The 27,561-nt window shown below is 28.2% G+C and overlaps 4 protein-coding genes across 4 annotated transcripts; all 4 read right to left on the reverse strand.

Moving 5' to 3' along the window:
* Nucleotides 1–3,879: 3,879 nt before the first annotated feature.
* Nucleotides 3,880–6,325, reverse strand: LOC124912203 (ribosomal RNA-processing protein 17). Its single transcript, XM_047452768.1, has 4 exons — nt 6,145–6,325; nt 5,926–6,031; nt 4,368–4,485; nt 3,880–4,270 (listed from the first exon to the last, which is right to left on the reverse strand). The coding sequence occupies exons 1-4, from the start codon at nt 6,255–6,257 to the stop codon at nt 4,017–4,019; spliced, it is 591 nt and encodes a 196-aa protein (XP_047308724.1). The 5' UTR covers nt 6,258–6,325; the 3' UTR covers nt 3,880–4,016.
* A 2,925-nt stretch (nt 6,326–9,250) lies between these two features.
* LOC124912296 lies at nt 9,251–11,471 on the reverse strand. Its single transcript, XM_047452893.1, has 11 exons — nt 11,181–11,471; nt 10,974–11,081; nt 10,756–10,893; nt 10,596–10,673; nt 10,394–10,512; nt 10,208–10,309; nt 10,010–10,126; nt 9,782–9,847; nt 9,593–9,659; nt 9,467–9,520; nt 9,251–9,390 (listed from the first exon to the last, which is right to left on the reverse strand). The coding sequence occupies exons 1-11, from the start codon at nt 11,208–11,210 to the stop codon at nt 9,271–9,273; spliced, it is 999 nt and encodes a 332-aa protein (XP_047308849.1). The 5' UTR covers nt 11,211–11,471; the 3' UTR covers nt 9,251–9,270.
* A 4,382-nt stretch (nt 11,472–15,853) lies between these two features.
* On the reverse strand, nt 15,854–18,703 carry LOC124911967. Its single transcript, XM_047452512.1, has 5 exons — nt 18,227–18,703; nt 17,936–17,985; nt 17,496–17,573; nt 16,821–17,412; nt 15,854–16,579 (listed from the first exon to the last, which is right to left on the reverse strand). The coding sequence occupies exons 1-5, from the start codon at nt 18,380–18,382 to the stop codon at nt 15,962–15,964; spliced, it is 1,494 nt and encodes a 497-aa protein (XP_047308468.1). The 5' UTR covers nt 18,383–18,703; the 3' UTR covers nt 15,854–15,961.
* A 3,620-nt stretch (nt 18,704–22,323) lies between these two features.
* LOC124912158 (protein STRUBBELIG-RECEPTOR FAMILY 3-like) lies at nt 22,324–26,625 on the reverse strand. Its single transcript, XM_047452720.1, has 15 exons — nt 26,393–26,625; nt 26,188–26,317; nt 26,032–26,103; nt 25,372–25,437; nt 25,208–25,279; nt 25,046–25,117; nt 24,888–24,959; nt 24,743–24,808; nt 24,428–24,493; nt 23,811–24,348; nt 23,470–23,747; nt 23,123–23,261; nt 22,916–23,037; nt 22,673–22,829; nt 22,324–22,563 (listed from the first exon to the last, which is right to left on the reverse strand). The coding sequence occupies exons 1-15, from the start codon at nt 26,526–26,528 to the stop codon at nt 22,501–22,503; spliced, it is 2,049 nt and encodes a 682-aa protein (XP_047308676.1). The 5' UTR covers nt 26,529–26,625; the 3' UTR covers nt 22,324–22,500.
* Between the last annotated feature and the right edge of the window lie 936 nt (nt 26,626–27,561).

The raw sequence follows: 27,561 nt of genomic DNA on the forward strand, positions 1-27,561 counted from the left end.
CGAGTTATATAACTACTCGAACTCGACTCGATTATATAACAAGTCGAACTCGAGTTTAACTGTGTTCGAGTCGAGCGTTGATCGAGCTACTCTGTTCATTTTCAGCTTTAAGCCTACAAGAATAGTAGCAAAAAATTCTCAAAATAGAATTAGACAACATGTATGGTAAACGGATTCCCGTCCCGATTTACCCTATTACTGTCCCTAACTCTAACTCGCCCCTAAATAACCCGCAAATAGGTAACAAAATCACTATCGAAAATTTTATTTTATTTTGTAAAAAAAAACATTAATTATTTTTAATTAAAAATTACTTCTGTTATATTCTTTGAGACGAGATGGATCCATTGATGGTAAATTGAATGAATGTGGGCCGTTGGATAAGTCAGTTTCTGACAGTTTTAATTGGATTAGGCACGTGTTAGTAACAGAAAGTAGTCCTATGTCCTTAAAGAGTGGTGACGTCACCACGAATCATATGGGAATCTCAAGTGAGTGTCGTTTTCATTAGAGAATAATAATGCCAAAAAAAAATTGTCATTAGAACTTGCTGGATATTGAATTATTTTGGAATGTTGTAATTTAATAACCCAAGGACATTGTCCTATTTTTTTTATTTTTTTTTTATTATTAACACAATAATTATGGTCTATAATAATTTTTTTATATATTTTTTTAATTAAATGATAATTAACATAACACATCTAACACATCGTAACCATGGTCTACACTTAAACTCAAAACAATTTCAGATTAAATCAAATTCGTGATATTTCAGTCTCTTAAGCCGATTCTTACCCTTAATATTTCTGTTTCTTAAGCCGATTCTTACCACTGAGTTACTTTGATGAAGTAAATGTTATAAGTCTATAAATTTAATCTCTCATAAATCTTATATTGATGCAAAATAAGATGGTAAATCTATCGTGAGATATTAAATTATGTTCTATATTAAATTGACATTTTTAAAAGATTTATATACCTATTAATTTTATTTATTTGTTAAATATTAGGTGTTTGGTTGGGTATGAGTGATTACAAGGATTGTAGCTATTTATGTAAGTTGTTTGGTTATAATAATTTTAAATGATATAAGTTGTAATCCAAATGAGAAATAACTATGTACCTATCAAAACATGATATATTATCTCTTATATCAAAACATGATATATTAGTTGAAATATATTCCATAATTACCTATTTTTATTTTATATTAAAAATTCATCTTCTCAACAATCCCATATTTTTTCACATTTATGGTTTTTCTATAACCGAGTTAAAAGGACAAATTTTTCCCTTTTTAATACTATATTTTTCTACCACTCTTATCAAACACCAAATTAAAAAAATTTATGTAATTTATATTTTTTTAATATTTTATTCTAAACCTAAATAGCATATAATGATATACAACTTATATTAACATATATATATATATATTATTTATATTTTAAATTATCTAATTCAAATATAAAAGTATGATGTTTTAATTAATAATTAAATAATTTATTTAATAAAATATTGAGTAATAAAACCTATAAGCGAAAGAGTTAATCGTTTTTTTTCGAGTATTTAGAAGTTTGATAATTTATTTGGTAACGTAGTTTTTTTTTAATTTTCTTGTGTCAAGTTTTATCGTTATATTTAAATATTCTTATTGTTTTAATATAAATTGTTCATTTTCAAAAAATATATATATATATATATATTATATAATAAGTTATATATAAATAATCTCTAAAACGAGTTATTTGATTAACCTTATATGATATATGTATGTTATTAAAAATGAGTTATTTGAGCTTAACAAAATCAGTGTATAATAAAAATTAACTTAAAAATATAAAAAAGTATTTTAATTAATAATTTAAATAATACAATTAATTATTGGTAAATAAGTTATTTATATAAAAGGTAATTAATTTTAAATAAAAATAATCAAAATAGTATTAGTATTTTAATATTTTAAAAATAATATAAAATATTTTGTTTAAAAATATCTCTAATTACAAATAATACAATATTCTATCAACATAGTAAATTTTGTATCAAATTATTTTTAATGAAGTTGTTGTAAATATATTGAACAATAATTTTGTTTCCAATAATCCAATTTCAAATACCCTCAAATTGAATATTAAATATTTCAATGTGTGTGAAATAAGTTTGGAAGATGAAAAAAAATATTAATTTCAGGTGAGGTTAAAAATGGGATAGCCATAGAAAGCCAAAATAGGAAGTTGCCTTTGTCCCTCACATATTAAGAAAACCAATATAAAGATACAGGGAACACATTATTAAGTTAGGACCATTTATTTTTTCTTATTTTAAACCTTCCAAACAAATGTCACATCCTACCCCCAAATATGCCAAAAGTTTTACCCTTGTCTTTTTCATCATCTTAAAAATATAATATTTGGTTATATTTGTCAAAACACAAATATTAATCCATAAAATAATCTCATTCAAAGACTATTTTTTAAAATAGTTCTGCTTATTCGTGTGTAATGTCATAATTAACCTACAATTATTACTCTAATTTAGGATATTAGTCACTTTTTTTAATCAAACAATCCATTCTTAAATTATTTAAAAACAATAATTTAAACATTATATTAATAAAAAAATACGAAATTTGAAACAAACAGTTTTATTTATTAAAAAAACTAATAAGTTTAAGCTGGCTACATTACTAACAACATTAGCAGTCGATAATATCTAAAGACGAAGAATCTTATTGCATATATTTTAATTTGTAAGGTTTTTAGATTTTGTTTCACTCTATTTTGAATAAACACATTTAGTATATTATTATATATACTTTTTTATCTCGCATTTTTATCGGTTAAATTGTCCAATATTTTATTTATGTAATTTTTCGTGAATCAATGCTCTTTTTCTTTGTCTCAGGGATTACTCAATAATGGAAGACCAAAGTTGTTCTTTAGTAACATTCTTATTGTCTTTTTTTATAGGTGTTTGAACAATGCATTTTTTTATTATTATTTTCATCTTGTTTCTTGTAATTTTAATTTGAATCTCTTAACAAAAATAATTATTATTTTTATTATTTAAGCTATAATAAATTATTATTTTCAATTAAATGAAGTGTCGTTGATAACAAAATATTAAGTCATTTTTATTTATTTCTAAGCATGCTAACTTTTAAAGTTTAAAATAATAATAATAATTCATATTTAACATGTTAAATTTGAATATTATTTTAAAATATAAATAAATAAATATTACTTTTATTTTAATAGTTTCTAGTTAGTTTATATCTACAATAATCTAGATATAGAACCCCTAAAATATTCAAACTATATATCCATTTTTTCTTAGAAATTAAAATATAAATATATAAATAAATATTACATACTTTAATAGTTTCTACTTGTTTATATCTAAAAAAAAATTATCTATCACCTCTAAAATATTCAAACTATATATCCATTTTTTTATTTAGTCGTCAGTTAAAAACATAATTCAAACGTACCAACTATTTCTCGACGGTTAAAAACATAATCCAAATAGAAAAATGAAACATATTGCCTAACATACTCGAACCAAGACCTAATGGAGCACTTCTTTTTACTATTAAAATAGAGGGGATTCTAAAATTGCAAATACTATAATCAAACCAAAGGACCAATTTAATTAGTTCAATCCCATAGAACTAAACTTTGATAAAAAGAAAAGTCTCTTAAATAAAATCATTTGAACTAAATTATTAGTTTAAATATTTTTACGTTAATTTATTAATTATAATATTTATATGTGAGTAAACTTGTATTTAATTATACTATGGCGTTAATCTATAGATTAATAGACAAAATATGATTTTCACCTAAAAATACAAAATAAAATCACATACAAAGATTAAAGTCAAAAAATGACAAACTTTTAAATAAAATTTAAAGATAGAAGATGCTATTTATCAATATTCCACACAAAATAAAGTGAACATGTTCTTCCAAGCTTTTACTTTCCAAGAAAAGAAAAAAATGAAAATATGCTTAACGCTTTTCTTTTTTCATACCCTTTCTTTTATCTCTCTTTTTGAGCAATTTCTTTCTAGAACTCTTTTTCCCAGTTTTCGCCGCTGGCTTCTTTTTTACAGGTAAAATCTGTTGCTTCTTCACATCTCCATTAACGCGTCCATCTGTTGAAATCACTGCACGAGGTCTCTCCGAAGATGGTTTCTCTTCTCGTGATATCTCACTGGTCGTAACAATTACTTTCACTTCATCATTGTCATAAGTTGTTGTCTCTTTCGAATTTCCAAACGCCAAACAAAGAAAAAGATGTCAGTTAAATAAGAGAAGCAAAAGAAAATAGTGAAGCATACGATTAAAATAGAGAAATACCGAATACAGAAGGCTTGTGATCTTCTTGCTCGGATTCATCACCATCTTCTACGGGTCCTGGATTTGCATCTGAAGGTGCAAGCCCGCCACTGTAAACAAACTCTCTGTCCAACTTTCTCTATTCAAGTGGAAAAAATTGGGAAGTTGAATCAATCATGGGTATGAAACTAATCTGAACAATTAAAGGGGAAGGAGATCCTCCAGAAAGTATTATCCATGCATACAAATCGATGCTTAAGCGAAACTTCAAAGGCATTAAGACTTAATCAGAAACAATCAAGTGGTAGAAGCTGGTTTTGATAATAAAATATTGTTCATAGACACCAATTCAACTTGTGGATAGCATTCCTTTGGAAGATCGTGAGGAAAAATAAAGTTAGTAAGTTTAAATTAACAAACTATGCTCATGTCCATTGTGTAGGGGTGAAAGGGAAACACTTAAAACATCTTCTGTTTAAATGACCTGTTGAAATCTGGATCAAGCTGAATAAATATGTATAAAGATTACTTAAAGAATATCAAGGAATTGGATGATTCTGAAAACTGAGGGCAATAACTTCTTTCCAAATCTATTTAAGTGTACCTTTGCAGCCTGCACTTATGAAATTTGGAAGGAAATATTCTTCAAGATCCTTTTGGAGCAAGAATATAAGTAATGAAGAAATATGAAAAGAGGTGCAAGAATGTGCTATTGTTCAAAGCAGACCAACAGAGTAGCAAACTCAACCAACCAGAGTAACTTAAGGGCCAAGGGTCTTATCTAAGAGACCAAAGGTCTAAAGTACGAATCCTACTAAGAACACTCTGAACTACAAGGGGGTCATGACTGAGTGGTCATGCTAGCCACCCCGAGAATAAACCGGGTCACAAAAAAAGAGAGTAGCAAACTTGTTTAAAAATAAGTTAGTATGCAAGGAATGAGGTATTGATCCTTTAAAATTGATGATGAGTTATTATGCAAGGAATGGGTTCTGGAAAGCATATTCAAATCATGTTATCAACGATGTCTAGGTTTTCGTAACAATAGACAATTGATGATGAGTTATTATGCAAGGATTGAGTTCTGGAAAGCATTCAATCAGGTTATCTACAATGTCTAGGTTTTCTTAACAATGGACAATTGATGATGAGTTATGATACAATAAGCATTCAAATCATGTTATCAGCAATGTCTAGGTTTTCGTAACAATGGACAATTGACTATAAGTTATTATGCAAGGAATGGATTCTCATAAGCATTCAAATAATGTTATCAACAATGTCTAGGTTTTCCTAACAATGGACAACTTCACTTATTCATTCTCTTCTCTTCATCAAGCTATTAACTCAAGGAAAATCAAAGTCTCATCCTTTCAAAAAACAATACAAAAACTGTAATATCTATATGCTCTATGAAATAAAACATTAAGCAAGAAATAATAAATACATATGAGCTCCTTCAATTCAATCTCTCATAAAATTAGTCCACCATTAAACACAAAACAATTCATAAATCTGCTAATAACTAGTTTCAAGCACCAAAAGCAAAGAAAAAAAAGGGTATTAATAAAGTTCAAACCTTCTTTCGATTCTCAATACGCTTCCGACGCTGGGCTTCCTCTATTTGTTGATTAGCTTCCTTTCTTCTTTTCTTCTTTCTCTTGTGAAAACCAGTCACATAGTCCCTTAATGAAACGGAAAACCCTAATTAGCATAGAGATAACAAGCTAGTAGCAGATAGAGAAAGAAAGGAAGAAAACAATCTGTGTAAAGAAAAAAGAGAAAATTGGAGATATACTTGAGATCTTTCTCATCGAAAGATACAGCGAGAGCTTTGTTCTTTAAAGCTCTCTTCTTAATGTGTAGATTTCGTCCCTTAGGAAGCTGTGCGATGAGTGCTTCTTCCTCCATAGCTTAACCTAGCCTAACCAGAGTAAACAAGCTGCCGAATTTTGCCTCGACGAAATTAGGGCACCTTTTATTTTGAAGAAGCTAGGCTAAGAGGGCTAAGAGGGAACTGATTATTTTGTTTTGGGAAATTTGATGAAATGGCCCCCATGACAGGGGAAATTTCAAAAAGGGCCCCCGCCTATTAATGTTGGCAAAAAGGGCCTTTTTGCCCTGCGAAATGTCAGAAATACCCCTTTGGCGCCAGTTTTTACGCTCATAGACGCGAATTACCAATCACGCGATTTTATCTAAATCGTGTGAGTTCATCACCGCGATTTAGATGAAACGCGTGGCTGGTAATTCACGTACATTTAAAAACGCGAATTACCAATCACGCGTTTCATCTAAATCGCGGTGATGAACTCACGCGATTTAGATAAAATCGCGTGATTGGTAATTCGCGTCTATGAGCGTAAAAACTGGCGTCGAAGGGGTATTTCTGACATTTCGCAGGGCAAAAAGGGCCCTTTTTGCCAACATTAGTAGGCGGGGGCCCTTTTTGGAATTTCCCCTGTTATGGGGGCCATTTCATCAAATTTCCCTTTGTTTTCCATTCGATTTCGAGAGACATATTATATTATAAATAATATTTTTATTTATAAAAAATAAAATATGTTAGTAACAAAAAAATTATAATAATTAATCTTGAAATAAATTCAAAGTATAATCAGTAAAAACACAATATAAAAAAATTTATCTGAAAATAAAATTTTAAAAAAATAATAATTATTTTTTTTGTTAAATTGTCCACAAAATATAAAAAATGAGATTAGGTAAAAAAAAGTTTTAAAAAATATGGACCTGACCTGACCCGGCCCAGGCACCTAATTTATTATATATATATATAATAGTATTAATTTTATGTTATATTAATCTTATTTTTTCATTTCACTCACTTTTCATATTATATATAATAATAATATATAATAATATAATATATATTTTCACTCAGTTTTCATATTATATAAAAATAATATAATATATATATATATATATATTAACCTTCTTTATTACTTTTCATATTATCTATAATATATTAATATTTATTTTCTTTCTATATTATAAAATATTTTATATATTAGTTAATATTTTTATATATTTAATTTTAATATATATATTACGTTTTTGATAAAAAAAAAAATTATAATTATTTTATTTATTTTAATTTTGTTAGACACAAATTTTGAATTAACGAATGAGAACTCTTCAAACAATTTCACGAGATTTTCGGAATGAATATCAAATAGTTAAAACGATATTTTGAATTTACTTATAAGTTTAGGTGATTATTAGTTTGTCTTTTCTTTACCGTTTTCCATATAAGAAAAGGAATGTGTCATTTGTGACTATGAAAAAAAATAGCAATTTCTTTATATATTTTTAAATTAATATGATAATCCAAATTCTTATTTTTATACGATCAATTAAAACGATATGTTACAAATTATTCTTATAAAACCTTAAATGCTTGTTTTTTTCTTCGCTTTATGCACTTGGTCTTGATTTTCGCTTCCGTTTTCATCTCTTATCTTCCTTTACCGTCCATTTTCATCGCTCTTCGAATATCCGAAGCTCCTTATACTCATTTCAACACTTAATAACTTAGACAGGGTACCTTTTATTTTGCAGAAGCTAAGTTAAGAAGAAACTTATTTATTGTTTCTCATTCAATTTATTTTCAGAGATATATTATATGATATTATTAAAAGTTATAAATAGTATTTTTATTTTGAAAAATAAAAATATATTATATAACAAAAATTTATTGTAATTAATCTTGAAATAAATTCAAAATATAATCAATAAAATTACAATATAATAAAATTTATTTAAAAATAAATTTAATTTTTTTAGTTAAATTGTCCACGAAATATTAAAGAATGAGATTATTTAAAATATTAAAAAAAGTGTCTGCCCAGGTGCCATGGCACCCAATAAATATATATATATATATATATATATATAAATAATAGTATTATTTATATATTATAATATATATTATCAATCTTATTTATTCATTTTTCATATTATATATAATATATATTACTCACTTTTCATATTATATATATATATATATATATATATATATATATATATATATATATATATATATATATATATATATATATATATATATATATATGATATATTAACATTTTTTTTATATCTATATTATATATTATAAAATACTTTATATATTATTTAATATTCTTATATATTTAATTTAGATATATATAATGTTTTATAAAATTTATAATTATTATATTTATTAATTTTGTGTCCAGAAAATTTGAATTGAGTCTCTCAATTTTCGGACCAACTATCCAAACGACTCCACGAGAATTCCGAGATTTCCAAAAATCTCACAATTAAAACGACATTTTCGATTTACTTATAGCCTTAGGCATAATTTTCCATATAAGAAATGGAAAGACCATATTGTGTCATTTGTGACAGAAAAATGAATAGCAATTTCTTTATATATTTTAAAATTAATATGATAAGAATCCAATGCTCTATCTTTTCTACAATCAATTAAAACTATTTTTGACAAATCTTATAAAACCTTAAATGCTTGTTATTTACTCTACCCCTTTGGTTTTGGTTTTGGTTTACGCCTCCAATCCCATCTCTTATCTTCCTTCACCGCCGATTTCCATCGCTCTTCGAATATCCGAAGCTCCGAAGTTGATTGCCTCCTTATCTATATTATATTCATTTCAACACTTCACAATTTAATACATTTCATCAAATTAAAGTCTTTCTTCATTCAAGAAGATACAATGTGGTCTCACCTTTTCTCGGGCATTAAGAGAGCGACGCGTCTGAAATTTGAGAAGTTCAAATAATAAGAATTTAAGGATCATAAAATCGGACTGAAGATAACAATAATGTATACCTCGTTTAAGCTGTTAGAACTAATTACATCCTACATAAACATAAACAGAGTCAGATTTTGTTTTCACCAGGTCACTTAAATGAAACACAATCTAATATTTCTAACCTTGCTATTATTAAAATCACCCAAACTTTGTATACCCTGGTGAAGAACATATTCACTATCAACAATACCGACATTTTTTGTTCGATCTCCCTGTAAAAGAAAGCCAAAAAACTCATACTAGTACTATTTTATATCATGTTAAAACTAAAGAACATAAATATCTAACCTGTGCACAATACCCAAGTTTTATATCGACCCCCCAACCATGAACAAGATCATTCTGAACAAAAAGGAAATGAAATCAAAGTTATGAATTTTCAGGCTCAGAGGAAAGATTTGACAAGAGAATCACCTGTATAAGATTCCAAACACATTTCCATGCAGATCTTGAAAACACTGGTGCCATTCCTTCCACAAATCTATAAGACAAAGGGCGGTTGATCATATGATACGAAAAAAACATTTTCTTTGCTTTATTTTGGCTTAGGAACATTTGGAAAAATGTGACAAATTTCAGACAACGATTTCACAAAAAACATACCCAGTACATGGTGGTTCCTCACTAGTTTCAGAACAGTTTGAACTGCCTCTTCCATCCCATAATCTTCTGCAATCATCATAAACAGAAATAGGCTAGTGTTAAAACAAAGCCTCGAGAACGATTTATAAATAAATAAATTTATTGTGAAGCTTTGTTATATATAAAAAACAGAGATGTAACTCATTCAAATCAATTCAAAAATAAAAATTTACAAACTTCCACACAGACCTGTGGAACTTATTCATTCTCCTCCTTACTGTAATCTTGTGATGTATGCCCGTCGAAATTGGATCTAAAGCCGGTTGGGATATCTCAAGTCCTTCTGATCTCACAATATGCAAATATCTGTAAATGGAAACCATCATAAATCACCATCAAACGATAAATTCACCTTCATATTTGAGTGAATTTCAGACTACAGTTTACCTCCCAGGGTGAAAATTTTCAACTCCCAGATCTTCATCCCAGAGAAATAAGTATTCATAAACGGAAACAACAGAAGGATGCAGAAACCGCTTTGCAAACCACCTAGAACATTATCATATTATCAGTCCTACTGTCTACTAATTATTCAAATTTTCAGTTTGATCAAACGCACAAACTAAGACTTACCATTTTGTTTGATTATAAGCTGACACATGAATGGCGTTCTTACTCCACTTGAGGTTGCTCCATTCATTCACGTTATCATCATAGTGAAACAACATAACGGTAAAATTCTCTGCAAGAAACTGAAATAAACTGTAACTAGACAAAGAACACTCAAAACAAGTACATACAACTGTTCTTTAAGTTTCATATGACATAATTTTACCTTCTGAACAACATTATCGACAATTTTCTTTTGCTTTATACCAACTGGAATTGCTAGCAAGTTCTGTGACTTAGACACCTCAATCTGAACATTCTTAAATGATCATTCATAACACAGAAAGCCAAAACTGAAAAAATCAAGACCATTAAACATATCTAACCTTTGCCCTTGATCTAAGATTTGACCACAAAGGTTTCATTTCCAAATCCGACACCGATTGAATGATTCCAATTGGTAAGTTCTTCAAACTTGCAGAAAACATATCATGTTCCTGTTCAAATGGGTATAATCTCTCTATCTGATGAAACATAAGAGTATGGGTTATAAGACATTTCATTTATCAGTCAAATTAAAAACAGCATGTAAACCAACCCATACCGATGTATGTGAGAATTGATGATTTGTTAACCTATACACAATGAAGAACATAACTATACAAATGATTCCCATAAATGGCAGCTGTTTCAATGTCTTTCTTTGAATCCCCTGCATTCTCCCCCCAAAAAATGAAAAAATAACATGAATTCTTCTCAAAATGAAATCAAAACAAGTGTATCAACTATCAAGTATAAAAGGGTTCCTCACCGGCCATCTGGATGGCTTAAGTCTCTTCATAGATCGTTTTTTGCAGAAAAAACCCTTCCTTCAGCAAGACCCAATATGGAATATTGATTTCTTTACTCAAAATTGAACCGTAATGACTGTAATTTGAATCAGAATAGAATATGAAACGATATAACTTCTATAGGATACTAAGCGTTTTTTCGGTCGGTTGAAGAACAAACTGAAACAGATGAAATCTAATCTCTAAAGAAGAAGAAGAAGAAGATGTCAACAAAGTATGATCTTCATAACTCTCTCTCTCTCTCTCTCTCTCTCTCTCTCTTTCTCTTTCTCTCTCCTCTCTGCATGTGTTTTTTCTTTCTCTCCCGCCGACGGTAAGAAGCACAGGCCGGAGCTCCTTTTTAAACTTTTACGGCGGATAAAGAAATCCATTTAGACCCTTATATTCATCTGATATTTTCATTTTACACTTATAAATCCCATTTTGCTAAATAGAGATTCAAAATTATTGATTTATTAAAATTCACTTTGATGTTTCTTTTTAAAGAAAGTAATCTAGCTCCAATTCAACTTAGAATATTTGTAACCTTAGACTCATGAGTTTTATTTTAGGTTATTTGAGTTAATCGATTCTATTCTTTTAAATTTTAATTTTTTTAATTCAATTCAAAAACCCGATTAAATTCGAATAAAATTAAACCGATTCGAATTTGATTTTTTTATTTTATTTTTATTGACAAACTAGTTTTGAATTCGAATTCGAATTCAAAATTGGAATTCAAAATTTATTTGTTTCATTTAAGTTATCAAAATTATATTATATATATATATATATATATATATATATATATATATATATATATATATAATTATATCCAATTTGTTGAAAACATCCTGTTTCAGAGTTGGAGCTATAACTTTTTTTTTAAATATCATATTTTGATGTTGATTTTGATGAAATCGACAAATTTAATAACAATTATTCGTTCAAACTCAATTTTACGTGTTTTCAAACAAGACTAATATATAATAAAATACATTATTAAAATAAATAATAAAAAATGAATTCGTTAATTTTAAGACCTGGAAAATAAATTAAAATTTTTATTCAAATCGGATTTTGTCATATTATAACATATTTTGGTTTTCCTTAGAGAATTTCAACGCAAATTTTGGTGAATTTTTTTAAGAAACATCTTTGTTATTTGTATGGTTTGACTAAGTTTAGGGATGATTATGAATATTATATTCAAGTTTAGGGGCTAAAGGAATTAAATGTCTATAAAGTAATTTCATTTTTATATATTTTCTTAATGAATACGCTCTAGTAAAAATAGTAAAATATTGTAATAATAGTATTACTAAACTAGCCATGTGGTAAAAAAGGAAAGAAGTAATTTATGTTTTATTTTTTAATATTTTAACAAGAGCTTATTATCAAGAAAAAATTGTGACGAATTAATTCAAATTCTTTTTTAATAAGAATTAAATTTGTGATTTTTTATAATTGATAATTGATTGAAGTAACAAATTTATTAGTGTAATTTAAATAAAAAAAAGGGAATACAATACAGCTTTTGTTTAATTGAAATTCAATTCTCTCAGCCAATCTGTTTTAACTTTACTCTATTTATGGGCAAGTGTAAATATTACATATTTTTAATATTTAAAAATTAGAAATTTATTTGAGAAATATATTAATTCTTACTATATATAAATGTTTAGATAATTTAACCAGATACGTCAACCCAATAAAAGAAAAAAAATTACTGGATACGTTTTTACAGCTCATGACAGATTACAAGCAATATTTTTATTTATGTGATTAATGAAGGGATAAAAAATATTATTTGAATTTTTAAAATTATTCAAATAACCTAAATTTTGCTTAAATAAAATACTTCTTTCATCCCACTATTTCATTTAACCAAATAAATTATGTTACTTTTATTAAAATTAATATAAATTTATTATATTTATTTAATAAAATAAAAAAATATAACTACAAAATATAAGAATATATATTTTTTTTTGTTTTGTGAGTAAACTTGTGTAATTTGATGATGTAATTTCACGTTATTCTTACTTTATTTTTGTTTTAGTTTTTACTTTGGTTGAAACTTAAGTCCTAAGGTTTGTAAATCATTGCTTAATTTAGTAAATATAACTAATTATTCTTACAAAAACTATTTAAAAATATATATATATATTTTATTATAAACTTAACTTAACTTAATAGGGTAGATATAACAAATAATTCAAAACTAAAAAATATTTAGGTGCCAAACTTTACCAACTAATTATTGATTTTGTATTTTCCTTTTTTCAGTTCAAGTGTTCCTATCTAATATTTTTCAAAAAAAAAAATAGTTGATTAAATCTATTACACAACTCAATTCTAATTGGTATGGATTGACTTTAACAATTCATTTAGATTCAATTCATTATTTTTAATTAATTTGTTTTTAAAATTATATTTTATAAATTAGTTAATGATAAGATAAAATGTTGAAATTATTATATTTGTAGAGAGATAGTGTATTAATTATCTAGGTTTTTCAGAAATTAGTTAAACTATCTTATTGTCGATTTCTAGTGATATATCATCTTATTTGAGTTCTAATAGTTCAAATTCATTTTTTAAGTATATTTGCTTTCCAGTAAGTTAGAGATATTAGAACAGATCAAACAATACAAATTTTGACAAACATAAATCTTTTCTAACTATTATCTAAAGTTTTAATCGGTTCTCTATTCTCTTTCAATTTTTCTTATTGATTATAGAACTAGATAACCTAAATGAAAAATATAATTCACTCCACATTAATCTAAATAATTTTTATAAATTTGTTTGATTGGTATTAATGACTTCAACTCAAAAAATGTTTATTATTAAAACTAGCATGTAGGTAATACATTTGCACGGTTAATAAAATAAAAATTGAGAAAAAAAATTACGGTTAAAATGTGATAGCATTTTTAATTTACTCTCACATATATATCCAAATTAATCGAATTTCTTGACCCAGTCATCTGGGCACTTTGAAAATTAAGCATCATTATTTATATATATATAGAGAGAAAGGTAAATTAGTTAGTTAAGAAGTTAAACTTATATGGTTAAAATGTCATGCATTCATCAAATTTGATGTTCAATTTAAAATATAAAGTCTTAATAACCTAGTTGGTTAAATAATTGTATTTGTTTTTGTTAAGTTACAAGATCGAAACAAACTGATAGCATTTTTAATTTTATTTTTAAAAGTTTTAAAGTTATGGGCGAGTCAACCAACAATCCGATTTAAGTATCAATTTATTCTCATATGTATATCCAAATTAACACTTTGAAAATTAAGTATTAATTATATATATAGATTAGCTTAATTCTTAAATACCGAGTTTAGTATAACAAATCAAAAATTATATAGATAGAGTAATAAAAAATACAAACTCATATCCTTAAAATCATGAATTCGAGTCTCTTACCAAAACATTTAAAAATCAACATTATACATGAATACCATCTATTTTACGTAAGAAGATTTTATTTCATTCATTCCATAAAGTTTTTATTGAATAATTGTTAATATAAGAAAATTTTTAAAGTTAAAACGCAACAAAAATAGTGATGTTTTTATTAAATATTTGTCAATATTAAAAGATCTTTAAAGTTAAAAAAAAAACAATAACACAAAATAGCAACAAACAAGTTCATATCAATTCACACAATCAACACTATACATGTATACCTTTTATTTTACTTGAGAAAATATTATTTTCAATCATTCATTCGGTCTAATTTTTATTAAATAATTGTCAATATAAAAAATCTTTGAAATTAAAACGCAACCAAAATAGCCAAATTTTTATTAAATAATTGTTCATATAAAATTTTTTAAAGTTAAAACGCAACAAAAACAAAGCATAACAATAACACAATAAAACAACAAATAAGTTATATATTCACAATCGACACTATATTTGAATACCTTTTTATTTTTCTTAATGATTGCTTTTATGATTTTATTGACAATTTAAACTTAAAAAAAATCTCAAATTCATTTTTTCACTCAATCATCTCTAGAAACCAATTTGATTGATAAAAATTGCATCAAATAGATACAAGCTAACCAATTAAGTAGGTTAAATTATTTTTTATTTATTTTAACTTTAAAAAATAATAAATACATAGGAGTTAGAGTTTGACCTTTAAGAGTTGGGCATGCCAAATTGAATAAAAGTTTGTTTCCTTCACCTATATTTAGGTCCGGATGAGTTGACTTCTATTAGTTTCTTTATTTTTATTCAAATATTTTGTTTTCATCTAAAATTAAACTTATTAATCACTAATTTATACATATAAGCAAAATATCTAATTAAAAATTAAAAAGAATAAGAAAACAACTTATTGCACAATTAGGGAATTAATGAGTTTCCAAGGATGAATTACTCTTTAGAATCAACAAAGTCATACTAAATCAAACTAATAAAGACATAATTTATAAGTTATTTTTAATCTCATACTTATTTTCCGAAAGATCGTTACCTTATAATTCAACGTAACATAGCAAACCGTGACACCCATATACTTTTGAGATCGTTTTTCTTTGTTTTCAATTTTTTATGTTTCTTATTTATAGCACTTATAAAAAAAACTTGTTCTATACACATTATTTCGTAACTATCACCTTAAATAAATAAGTTTTTGAGATTTATAACTGAATTATGAATCTCTACACTATATACATATGATATAGTATCTACATCTCATGTTACATTACAAAATAATCAAATGCCCATTTTCACCTTCTCCTGCCCCTCCTCGCGCCCTTAGTTGGAGTTTTCGGCAATTGACTACTAGATGTTTTACGTTTTAGCTTTATAACCGGACCCAACACTTCCTCTGCATTGCTAGACTTTCTTTCGATCTTCGATGGTGCTGGTCCTGCCCTACCACCCCTTGTACTAGACGAAGGCCTCCTACATTCTTCCGAATTTCCAAAAACAACTAATTCCTCTTCATTATTTTTAATCTTTTCACGTAATTTTGTAGATAAACCAACATTATCGCCAAAACAGGGGACCTTGGTTGTTGGTTTTCGCTGAAATGGACGTAAGCTACGTGGTTTAACGGGACGGTTACACAATGGGAAGATGGAGGATGTAACTATATTAATATTGCTAGGACCGTCTTGATTACAATTATGCTTATTGTACTCTTTTGTGACGGTGTCCCTAAGCAATAAAGCGGATTTGTATTCACGAGTCCTTCTCGAGTAAAAGGCCAAAGCATTGTTAGCGAGTAGAAGGAGGTCGCGAAAGAGCTCTTTAACCGAGGTGATTGACCTATTCGAAATTCTCGTCCTTATCGTGTCGAAATCGACATGTTGTCTCACAATTCTTCTATATCTCGCCCTTTTCTGTTAACACGATTTCAAAATGTAAGACTTAGCCAATGTAGTGTAGCTAACCGTTTAAACTAACCATTTGCTCCCCTAAATCTTTATTTGTATTTAATACCAAATTATTCACTTTTTCATCAAACAACATCATTTTTTTTCCAAATAACCTAGATAAATCAAACAAACTCCAAATCATTAACTCTTAACCTGATAAACAAAAGGTAAAAACGCGATCAATTATCAAGGAATAGGATCATACCTGGCTATCAAGGCGATGACGAAAGACTAATGCATTTGGAGTCGTCGCAAGATTGTTAAAAATAGCCAATAATTGAGTATTCCCAACAATACCAATTGAATCTCCTTCTCTATTGTGATTACTTGTTGGCTTTTCCTTATAATGTGTTGAACTCAAATTCTCACTATGCCCTTCACAAACAACTTCAACCGGCTTCTTTGTAGAATCTTTTCTCCTTCTCCTTATCTTTTTATGAACAATACCAATGTTTTTCGCTTCGGATGAATCAATTTTTGGTTGTTCTTGTTCATCGTACTTGGTAGAGATGACGACGATACACGATGAGCCCAAATTTGCACTCTCAGAAGTAAAACCGTCTCCAAATTCAATATTCTCGTCTTTCCTCTTTCTTTTCCCTCTTCTCCTCCTTATTGGAGTCCCTCTAACTTCTTTAGGAATGATTTGTTGTTGTAATTGTTGCTTTATTTTTGGTTGTATAATAGGCTGCCAATTAATATTCTTAACTTCTTGTGTGAAACTTCCAGCTGATAATCCATCCTTTGATGTTTCTCTACTCTGGGATTTAAGAACTTCAAGTTTAGACTCCAAAGATCTGAGAAGAAAATAGTGTTGAAGAGGATCAAGAACGATGAAGAACACGAAGATTTGATTCATTTCGAGTGATTTTTGACTAACCCAATTGACTCTTCGGATTTCTCCAATTCTAGTTTCAATTGATCGACTCTCTTCTTTCTCAACTCTTCAAACCAAGCTCTACACAAAGAGGGAAGAACATTGAAAAACCTTACAAGAAGAAACATTTTAGCACTTATTTTGTTTTGTTTTGTTTTGCATTCATCAAAGTGAGTGCATAAATCCTTTTGTTTCATTGAGTAGATTCAGTTTGTTGGTACCATGTAAGAAACAATTAATCAATTATGATACCTTAAAGTGAAAAAGATCTTAATTTGGTCAAATTTGATTCATACTAAGAAAGGTTTTTTTTTTTGAATTTCTTTACTAAAATATAAAAAACTGTCATAACACCCCCAAAAGTCAAGACTACAACATCTAAGTGGATTCAAAGCATTCAAAAAAAAAAAACAATAAAAAATTAAAATAACAATTGTACTCACGTGCATCCTGAATATTGTTGCTGCAAATCCTCGTACTTGGCTTTGCACACCTGAAACATATGGATATTTTATACACAATTGAACAATATGGATAAAATAAACTTTTGATAGATGAAAATGGTCCACAATGAGATGTTTCTTTATGGGATGAAAAATCACATCAATTTATAAAACAATTAAGATTCAAAATAGAGATTTTCAACCCAACAAAGCCAGCCAAAATTGACACAAATATAGATCACATGATCCACAAAATAATCTTAAATGCATAAAGTAATGAATGAATTAAACCTGGGGTGTGAAGAAGATGTAGGGATGATTAGGGGTTCTTATTCGGGCACGAAGTTCAGAAGAAACAACATCCCAAGCTTGTGTTCCATACCGGACTACGGCACCGCCTAGAACAAGCTCCTCCCACGTCCCCCACCGACCCACCACCATTTCCATGTCCCAATTTCAAACAAAGGGTTTCTAGAAAGAAGAAATATCCAAAAACGGTGAAACAGGACAGAATTGTAGATGGGTTTGTGGAGAATTGTTTTGTCCTGATTCTGTCTGTTTGTGTGTTTTGGTGGGGGAATATATATATAAAATATATAGAAAAGGGGTGATTGTATAATTAAGGTTGAATTAGGGAAGATGAAATAATTATTTTGTAATTAACAGCATCATTATCATCAAAAAGGTAAGAAAAGGAAGAAGATGAAGATTGAAGATGAAGAAAGATACCAACAATTTCTTCTTTCTCCGGAATTTCTTCTGTTTCTCTCTCTCTTCTATTAGATCTCGCCTTTTCCGGCTACCCCAAATCGCCTCGATTACCCCGAAACTCAATTGACTAAATTAACCCCCCCCCAAACTCAACTACTTTTTCAAGTCTAGGAGGTTGTTAGATTAACTGATTTTTATTATTTTTTAAATCAAATAATATTTAAAAAAATATATCATTATCATCTCATATTCATTAATAATAAATTGATTTTTTTTTTAAAGAATGATCCATACAAATTAAAACAAAAATAATAATGGACAAATTAAAAATAAAAATTCTAATCACTTAAAACGTTTTAAGTTTTAAATGAAAATCATGCATACGGGTTAAAAAAATCATAATTAACTGATTTTTTGAGTTCAAAATTTAAAATAAAAATTATAATTAATTGGGTTCAAAAGTACTTGGAGAAAGACTAAGGTCCACAAATGAATTAATAGGTTTTCCAATATATATAACAATATATGCATATATTATGAAATATAAATGAACTAAGGGGACATAATGTCATTGTAAACTTATGTCGAAAAAACTTTTGACCATGTTAATTGAGATATTTTTCATGATAATTTGAGTTTTGAAGTGAAAGAAAGAGGTGTATCAAAATTTATATTATTGAACCTAAGTTTTCAATTCTTATCAACGACACGGTATTTGTGTTTTCAAGAGCTCGATAGGACTTAGACAAAAGATTCATTATCACCCCTCCTTTTCACGGTGGTTATGAAAAGTTTGTCAAAGTCATTCGAGAGAGTCATCAACGCTAGTCTATCAACACTAGTCTTTTCACGGGAATTAATATGATAACGATGAGATCCAACTACACATTTCACTTCCTTTTTGCTGACTAAGCATACAAAGGAAAACTTACATTTTCTTTGAAAGATTCTTATTTTTTTGAGGCATGATTTGGGTTGAAGATTAATAGAAAAAAGTCTGATTTTTTTTATCGATAATTTTTAACACTCAATCATTGACTGACATTCTAGGGTTTAGAATCGGTTATCTCCCATCAAAGTATATCGACTTCCCTCTAGACGCCAAATTTAGTTGTAAAGAGATTTGTAATACTATCATCGAGAAAATGAGAATCAGATTGACTTTTTGGAAGAGCAAACTTTTCTCTAGGCGATAGGTTGGTCTTTATCAAAACTCCTTCGCCATAATCCCAACATTCACTATGGCATTCTTTTTTATCCCTATATCGGTGACCAACAGAATTGACACAATCGTTAGAATTTTTTTAGGGCAGCTCAAACTCTTCTAAAACCACTTACTTAGTGAAATGGGACAAATGAAGCTTGAATCAATGATTTCTTCCTTCTCTACACTTTGTTCCTCTATAAATGGTAGTGGAGATTTCTCAACGACAAGAAAAAAATAATTATTGTCAAGTACGAATTTCGAGATAACGAATGGATGCCTCTTTCTAGGAAAAAATTTATGGGTAGAAGCATTTGAGGCCGTATCACTAAAACATGGGAGAAGCTTCACCCCTTCTCATTTTTACGGTGGGTAATGATAAGAAAACCATTTTTTGGATTGATTCGTAGCACCACATCGAAAAATTGTGAGACTTTATCTAGGACCATTTTGAGATTTCTAATAAAAATGAGTTTAAAGTGGCAGACTATTTTCGTCTCACATCTAATCAAATTGTTTGGAGAAATCTTTTAAATAGACGTTTTTATCGAAAAAAGAAGACAAAATCTCCTCATAAATGCTTTTACCATGTTTTGATTGACTTGGAGACTACGACAATTTTTCTTTAACCGACTCTCCCGATTTCAAAACTAACTACATTTGTCATGTGTCACTCCAAAGGACTCCATCTCGGTTTCCTTGGATAGAGGTATAGAAAAAAAAATTTCATAAAAAATTTCATTTTTTTATTAAGAAGTTATCAAGGGTAGAGACCTTGACATCTAACAAACTGATTTTTTTTAATACTACTAATAGATAAAACATTTGTTTGAAAAATGAAAAATTTATAATCATATTTTTCTTCATTGAGATCTTATCAAGAGAATGTGGACTCTTCTGTTGAACTTTCTTCATTTTTTTGGGATACACCAATAAATGTTGCCGACTTTTGAGTAAAATAGATTGAATGGAGTTGAAAAAAAAAAAATATTGCAGACGCCTGTAAACCAATTACTCTTAATCTGATGGACACCTATAAAGAAGAAATATAAGAATTTTTGAAGGAAAAAAATATTAATAAAATCATCTCAGAAAATTAATGTTACACATGTTCGCTTTAATGCGGAAAATGAAATTTTTATGTTTTTTTTTTTTTATTTTAATTCTCTTTTGTACCGTTTGAAGGCAGAGTTTATATAACAAAATTCACCATTGAGGCAAAAGAAATTGTTGAAAAGAATTTTGTAGCTATGGATATCACTGTTGCAAAAGATTTGCTATGAAAGCAAATTCACTTTTCTAGAAGAAATTAGTATCTACTCTAGATGTCCATCTTTCTGCAGAAAAAAATAAAAACTGGAAACAGATTGGTATATAGTACTGGGTGTTGATTCAAGTGCAGACCATGAATCCGTGAAGAAACATTATAGGATAATATGGCTCTAATTCTTCATCTGGACAAGAACCCCTCTGTTGGGTACCCCGTGGAATATCCTATCTGATCAAGTAAGTCGATCTTTATACGATCAGAGGAGGGAACGTTTCTTTTGGATTCTTTGTGAGCATTGTCAGATGTGGAATACTTACGATTGAATCTTTCTCTACTGGAATGTTCTATGTCTTAATTGTCGAAAACAATTTTGGTGATTAGAGTTATAAGGTTCCGTACTCCTCCCAAAGTGGACAACCAAAATGAACACTCTCTATATAACGCGCATTATGTAATGTACGTATTAAGTAATACGCGTTTTACATAATAAGTGCATGATATAATACACTATTTGCGCATATTATGTAATACGTGGTAAGGGACCGTCTTGGGGCAAAAAGGACATTTCGCAGGTTGAAAGTATCATTAAGGTATTTTTCGAATTTGACTCATTATCAGAGTCATCTTGTCAAATTTCCCGACTAAACTATTCTAATAAATTTATATTTAGAAGAATGAAATTCGAATTGTAATGGTCGTTACAAAAATTAATTCTAATTTTACAATAATTAATATTAAATTATAATTAACTTTTAATGTTGAAAATATTATAAATTTTTTATTAAATTTCAGTTATCTTGTTTATTATTTTATAAATAAATTAAGTAAATATAAAATAATATAATAAATATATATGATAAACACTTTATATAAAAAAAATTATGGTTGACACTTCATCCATTAAATATTTTTTTCATTTCTCTCCATCTAAATCAATTAAATAACATTTTTTTTAACATGATAAAATTAAAAAGGTGTGTAAGTGAGTTTAGAGAATAAGATGGAAATAAAAAATATTGATCTTTCATTAGTTGAAACAAAAATCATAGAATAGAAAAGTTAACTTCTCGAGACCATGTTCAAAAACCAAGGAGGCCCAAAAAAACCATGTTCTCGAAGCTAAAATCTCGATTTAAATTCTCTTGAGATCCGATTATCTCTGTCATTAAAAAAAAAAAAACATTCACTGGACAACACTTAGACTATGATAATAATTTTATACAAACTTTGGATATATAAATCACAAGTCTACATAAAAACAATTTCAAATATAAAACCAAATCATAGAAAGAATAATAAAAACTAAAGAATCTAATTATGGTTCTTCCTATTTTGTTATGCAATTCACAACTCGTCTCATTCAGTCTTCACAACTTCTTGCTATATCAAATGTAAAAGGCTCTCAACAATTTCCGACATCAGAGGCCTGAACTCGGGCTCAGGCTAAAAAAAAGAAGCAAAAAACAATAAATTATTACTCTTTAAGAACATTAAACTTCAAATTGAGCAAGAAATGTCTATAAATTTAATCCATTCTGAATAGAAATCATACCTGAACACAAAGGGAAATTATGTCAGCAAACCGTGATAAAGACTTTGATGGATATGCTCCATTTAAAGAAGGATCAACCATTTTCGATAATGCATCGATATCATGAAGCTGAGGAATCGCCCATCTAACCAAGAATTGCTCTCCTCTTGCCCTTGATCTATAAACATCACAATGAACTGATGAAGTGCAAGTCTTTGTGACCATTTTCGAAAAAATATAGCCGAGTTTTACAAGATGACAAACCTGTCGCATGATTTTCGACCAGTAAGAAGCTCCAACATTAATATCCCAAAGCTGTAGACGTCACTCTTGCAAGTATAGGCTCCCAACTCCACCTCAGGGGCACCATAACCGTCGTTCATCAACTGTCAAATGCATTTCTTATGTAATATATGTCGATAATTAAAAAATAAGTGTTTCCAATTGAGACTATTAAGTAGGGATTTTTACCTGTTTTAGGGACTCTGGCGGCCATATAGGAGCCAAACCGCAATCTGAAACATGAACTGCCAGCTGATCGTCGAGGAGAATATTGGAAGACTTGAAGTTTTGGTGCACAATTGGTGGTTCACAAACTTCATGCAGATACCTTTTGTAAAAAAAAAAAGTATAGGTTCATGAAAAAAGGTATTTTGGGGAATAGGATGATCAAATGGCAAAAAAACCTGTTTTACTTTTTATAAGATCTTAACTATTAAATAGAATGGAAATTTTATTGGCTTAACCCAAATAACTGTTTTTTTCATCAAAACAGGGTTTTTCACTTCAAGCTCAAATAGATTTTGGTTTTCACTTACTCTAATGCTCGCGAAGAACCAAGAGCCAATCGAATTCGAGTATTCCACGACAGGCTCTTGTGGAGGTTCTCGTTAGAATACAATGCTTCATGAATGGTTCCATTTTGGTAGTATTTATACACAAGTAGCCTTTGTCCATGTTCAACACAATATCCCATCATCTCAGCTACATTTCCATGTCTAAGCTTAGAAACACTACATGCAAGCTCCAGAAATCGTTCCTCACTTAACGACCCACAAATAGTATTCGTCGTGTCCAGTTTCTTGACTGCTAGAATCTACAACAATTTTCAGAAGTAAAAATGGAAGCCATTGTAGAAAATTAACATGGGAAAAGTTACCTCTCCTGTGGGAAGTTTTGCACTATAAACAGAACCAAGCAAACCTCGTCCAATGAGATTCTCTTGAGAAAAACTGTCGCTGTATTGCTGAAGTGTCGCAACAGTGAATGTCCTTACAGAATTAAGGTTCTTAGTGGTTTCTTTATTTGTTTTTTCAACCCTTAAACTATCTTCTACATTAGATACATGATCAATAGAATGATGATCCTCCTTCTGTTTTGAGATAAAATCCGAACTTTTGTCTATTTTATTAGTTATTTGTCTTCGTTTGGATCTACAAATAAACAAGAATAGTCCCAAAGAAATAATTGCAGCTACTGCTAGAATCCCTCCAACAATAATCAAAACGCCCCTTTTGGTTTTCAAAAATCTCTTTCCATTTTTAGAATTTGGCGTTTTGGGTGCAGAATCTGTTGATGGTCTATTTTTCGGCCCACCTGAGCCTATATCCGGAGATGGAACTCTGGGAGGAGATAAAAAAGGAGATGGAGAAGGAGACGAGGGTATAACAGTTTTGTTAAACGGATTCCCGCCACTCCTGCAACGATAACCATGTAAATCAAAGATGATAATATATATAGAAGCTCAAAACCAAATTAAAAGAGAGCTTACATTACCTGAAATTTGGTATATTTAGTAATTTAGGAGGTACAGGACCAGTAAACATGTTATTCTCAACATTCCTATTAAGAAAATTCATGTTAGATCAGAAAACATAATGGTCTGTTTCGATTCTGATATGAATCTAGATGAAATCACGTTTCTAAACTGAACTTAAGCCTTGTTCCTTTTGGGTCATTTGAATAATTTTCAAATAATCTATTATCCAAAATACCAATGTTTTCTTAATTACCCACTAAATCTTTTCAACAAATAATCTAACTTTTGAATTCGAATTTAGATAATGGTTCCAAAGAAAGAAGAAAAAGTACAGGTCTTTGAGGGAAAGGTCTTGCAAAACATCGAGTCTTCCATTGAGTTGATTGTTCTGCAAATGCCTGCAAAATAGCATCAGAATCAGAATCATCAAATTCATGAATGTTCAAAAATACAAAATGAAAAACGAGAAAACCTTACAATGTAACAAGAGATGATAAATTAGCCATTGAAGGAGGCAGTTGATTGCTAAGATTATTACCCGATAAATCCCTGCATACTCGATGAAGAATGTTTCAACTAAAAAAACTACATTTCAAAAATAATTGATAAACTTGATCAGGTACATTAGTACATACAAGTTGATCAAATTGGTGAGCCGTTGAAAGGCATCAGGAATTGGACCAGTTAATTTGTTACTGCTAAATGACCTATAAACAAAGAAAATAACTATAAACCAATCAAACCAAAAGCCAAAACCAGTTACAATATAAAAGGGTAATGTACATTTTAGATCTTACAAATCGGTTAATTGACCTAGTAAAGATAGACTAGTTGGGATGTTTCCGGTCAATTGATTGCCCGAAAGATAACTGAAAATCGAAAAAAAGGAAAATATGATCAACAATGAAATGCAAAATTCATGATTCAATAGAACTAAAATTTTCAAAAGAAGAAGATTTACAAGTTTCTGATAGTGATGGGTAAACTTGATGGAATGCCACCACCAATGCTGTTGTTACTCAAGTCTCTGATTATTCAGTAAAAAAAATCAAAAAAAAAAATCATTAAATACTAAATTTTCAAAATATTGAATACTAAATTTTGAATTTGAAGTTATTTTGATAAATTACAGACTATTTTACCCCCATAAGAAGAATGTTAGATCATTCTCAAAGGTTAAAGTTATCTTTTAATAGTGCTTATTAGAATATGAGAACTTAAATAATGAATTTAAATAAATTATTAATTAAAATACTAAATTGACTACACTATTTTTATAACATTTCAAAATAGGCTTAATTATTAATTAGAGCTCAAACTTTGAATATTTTTTTTAATTAATAAAATATATGACAATAAATAATTATCACATTGAATTAGTTAGAAACAAAATACCCAAATAAATAAAAATATTAAAGTTTCAACATTCAAATGACACAACTTAAAGTTTGAGTCTAATATATTAAAATAAGTCCAAATTTAAATCCCCAAATAATAATTAGACATTTTAAAATATTAAAAAACAAAACATTTGAGTCATTTTACCTTAATATCCCCTTCTTCTTACCTCAAACAACACATTTTGTTTTTCCAATTAATCCAAATTAACATGGTTACTTACAATTGGATAATAGAAGCAAAATTCTGCAAGCTTTCACCCAATTGACCTCTCAAATTAACACCACTAAGAACTCTGCAAATTGATTAGAAACATATAAACTTAAACCCTAAACCAAATCAAAAGAAAAAAATTAAGAAATTAAGAACATGAACATACATTTGAGTGATGTTTGAATCCACACATTGAACACCTTGCCAAGCATCAACACAAGGATCACCTCCAAATGAAATCCAACCAGGAAGAATTGGAAAACCCAATGCAGCATATAAACCATTTATAGCAAAAACTGAGAAAAAAAAAAGATCAAATCTTCAATCTAAAGCTTCAAAATCTGTAAAACTTATCTATCTAATCTACTTACCATCACTAGGATGAGTTAAACCATGGGAAGAAGAAGTAATCCAAAAACCCACAATCAGCCACACCATAACCCATTTTACATAGCTCATTTCTCTGATAAAAACCATTGAATTAGTTTCAGAGACATGCAAATACATCAACAGATTAAAGGATGGAACCAAAACAAGAACCCTAATCTGAGATTTCTCTGAGTCAGAAGAAGAGAGAGAGATTTGTAAGTTTTTGTGGGCTGCACAAGAGAGAACAGGGCATGAGCTGAGTGGAGAAGAAAGATTGAATAAAGCAGAAAATGTAATAAATAATAAATAATAAATATAATAATATATAATTAAATATTATTATTATTTTTAATAGAGTGTATTTTAAAAAGATTTTCTAGATAACTTTAAAATCTATATATTGAAGGTAAATAGGTATAATAACTAGCTTTAGACAAAAACTTTTGTGAAAAAAGTTTATTTGGTATTGAAATTAAACTATTTTAATTTCTTCTTTTTATTCAATTTATAATATTTTAAAATAAATATAATTTTTTTTTTTAGGATTTGTCTAAAGTTTTACACAAATGAATAAAGTGAATTATATAAATAAAACACATCCTTCAAAAATATCTCAATTCATATTTAATCAAATCAAGACTTATGTAGGTCATTTTTTAATATTATGCATGTAAGTTTATAATTTAGTTTATTAATTCAAAGATACCTTATTAATAAATAAAAAAGTTGAACTAAAGACTTAGAACTTAAGTCATTAAGATATTTCAAATGAAAAAAAGTAATACATAATATCATACGTTAAAGTATGGTAATGACTTAGAGGAGAGTAATACTTAATTTTATAATATATAGACTATTTTAAAAAAAAATTAAGTAATTTACTTTTCTTTATATAAAGGATAAACATTACAAATTTGACTAAGTATTTTTTTTTTTTTTGCTTTTAAAAGAAGAGTATGGCAAGATCCATAAGGGCATATTTTATTTTTCTTTAAAAAAAGATAAATTACCAAAAACAAGTAGTAATTGTACAAATTGGTTCTACTTCTAATATATTAATTTTATTGTATAAATATAAGAAAAGGTAAAGTTTCTTAATTTATTTTATTTTTGATAGGTAAAGTGTCTTTTTATTCAAAATTTGAAACAAAGGTTGCCCCAGCTGACTGTT

This window comes from Impatiens glandulifera, chromosome 8 (assembly GCF_907164915.1).
Source record: "Impatiens glandulifera chromosome 8, dImpGla2.1, whole genome shotgun sequence".
In the NCBI taxonomy this organism is placed as follows: Eukaryota; Viridiplantae; Streptophyta; class Magnoliopsida; order Ericales; family Balsaminaceae; genus Impatiens; species Impatiens glandulifera.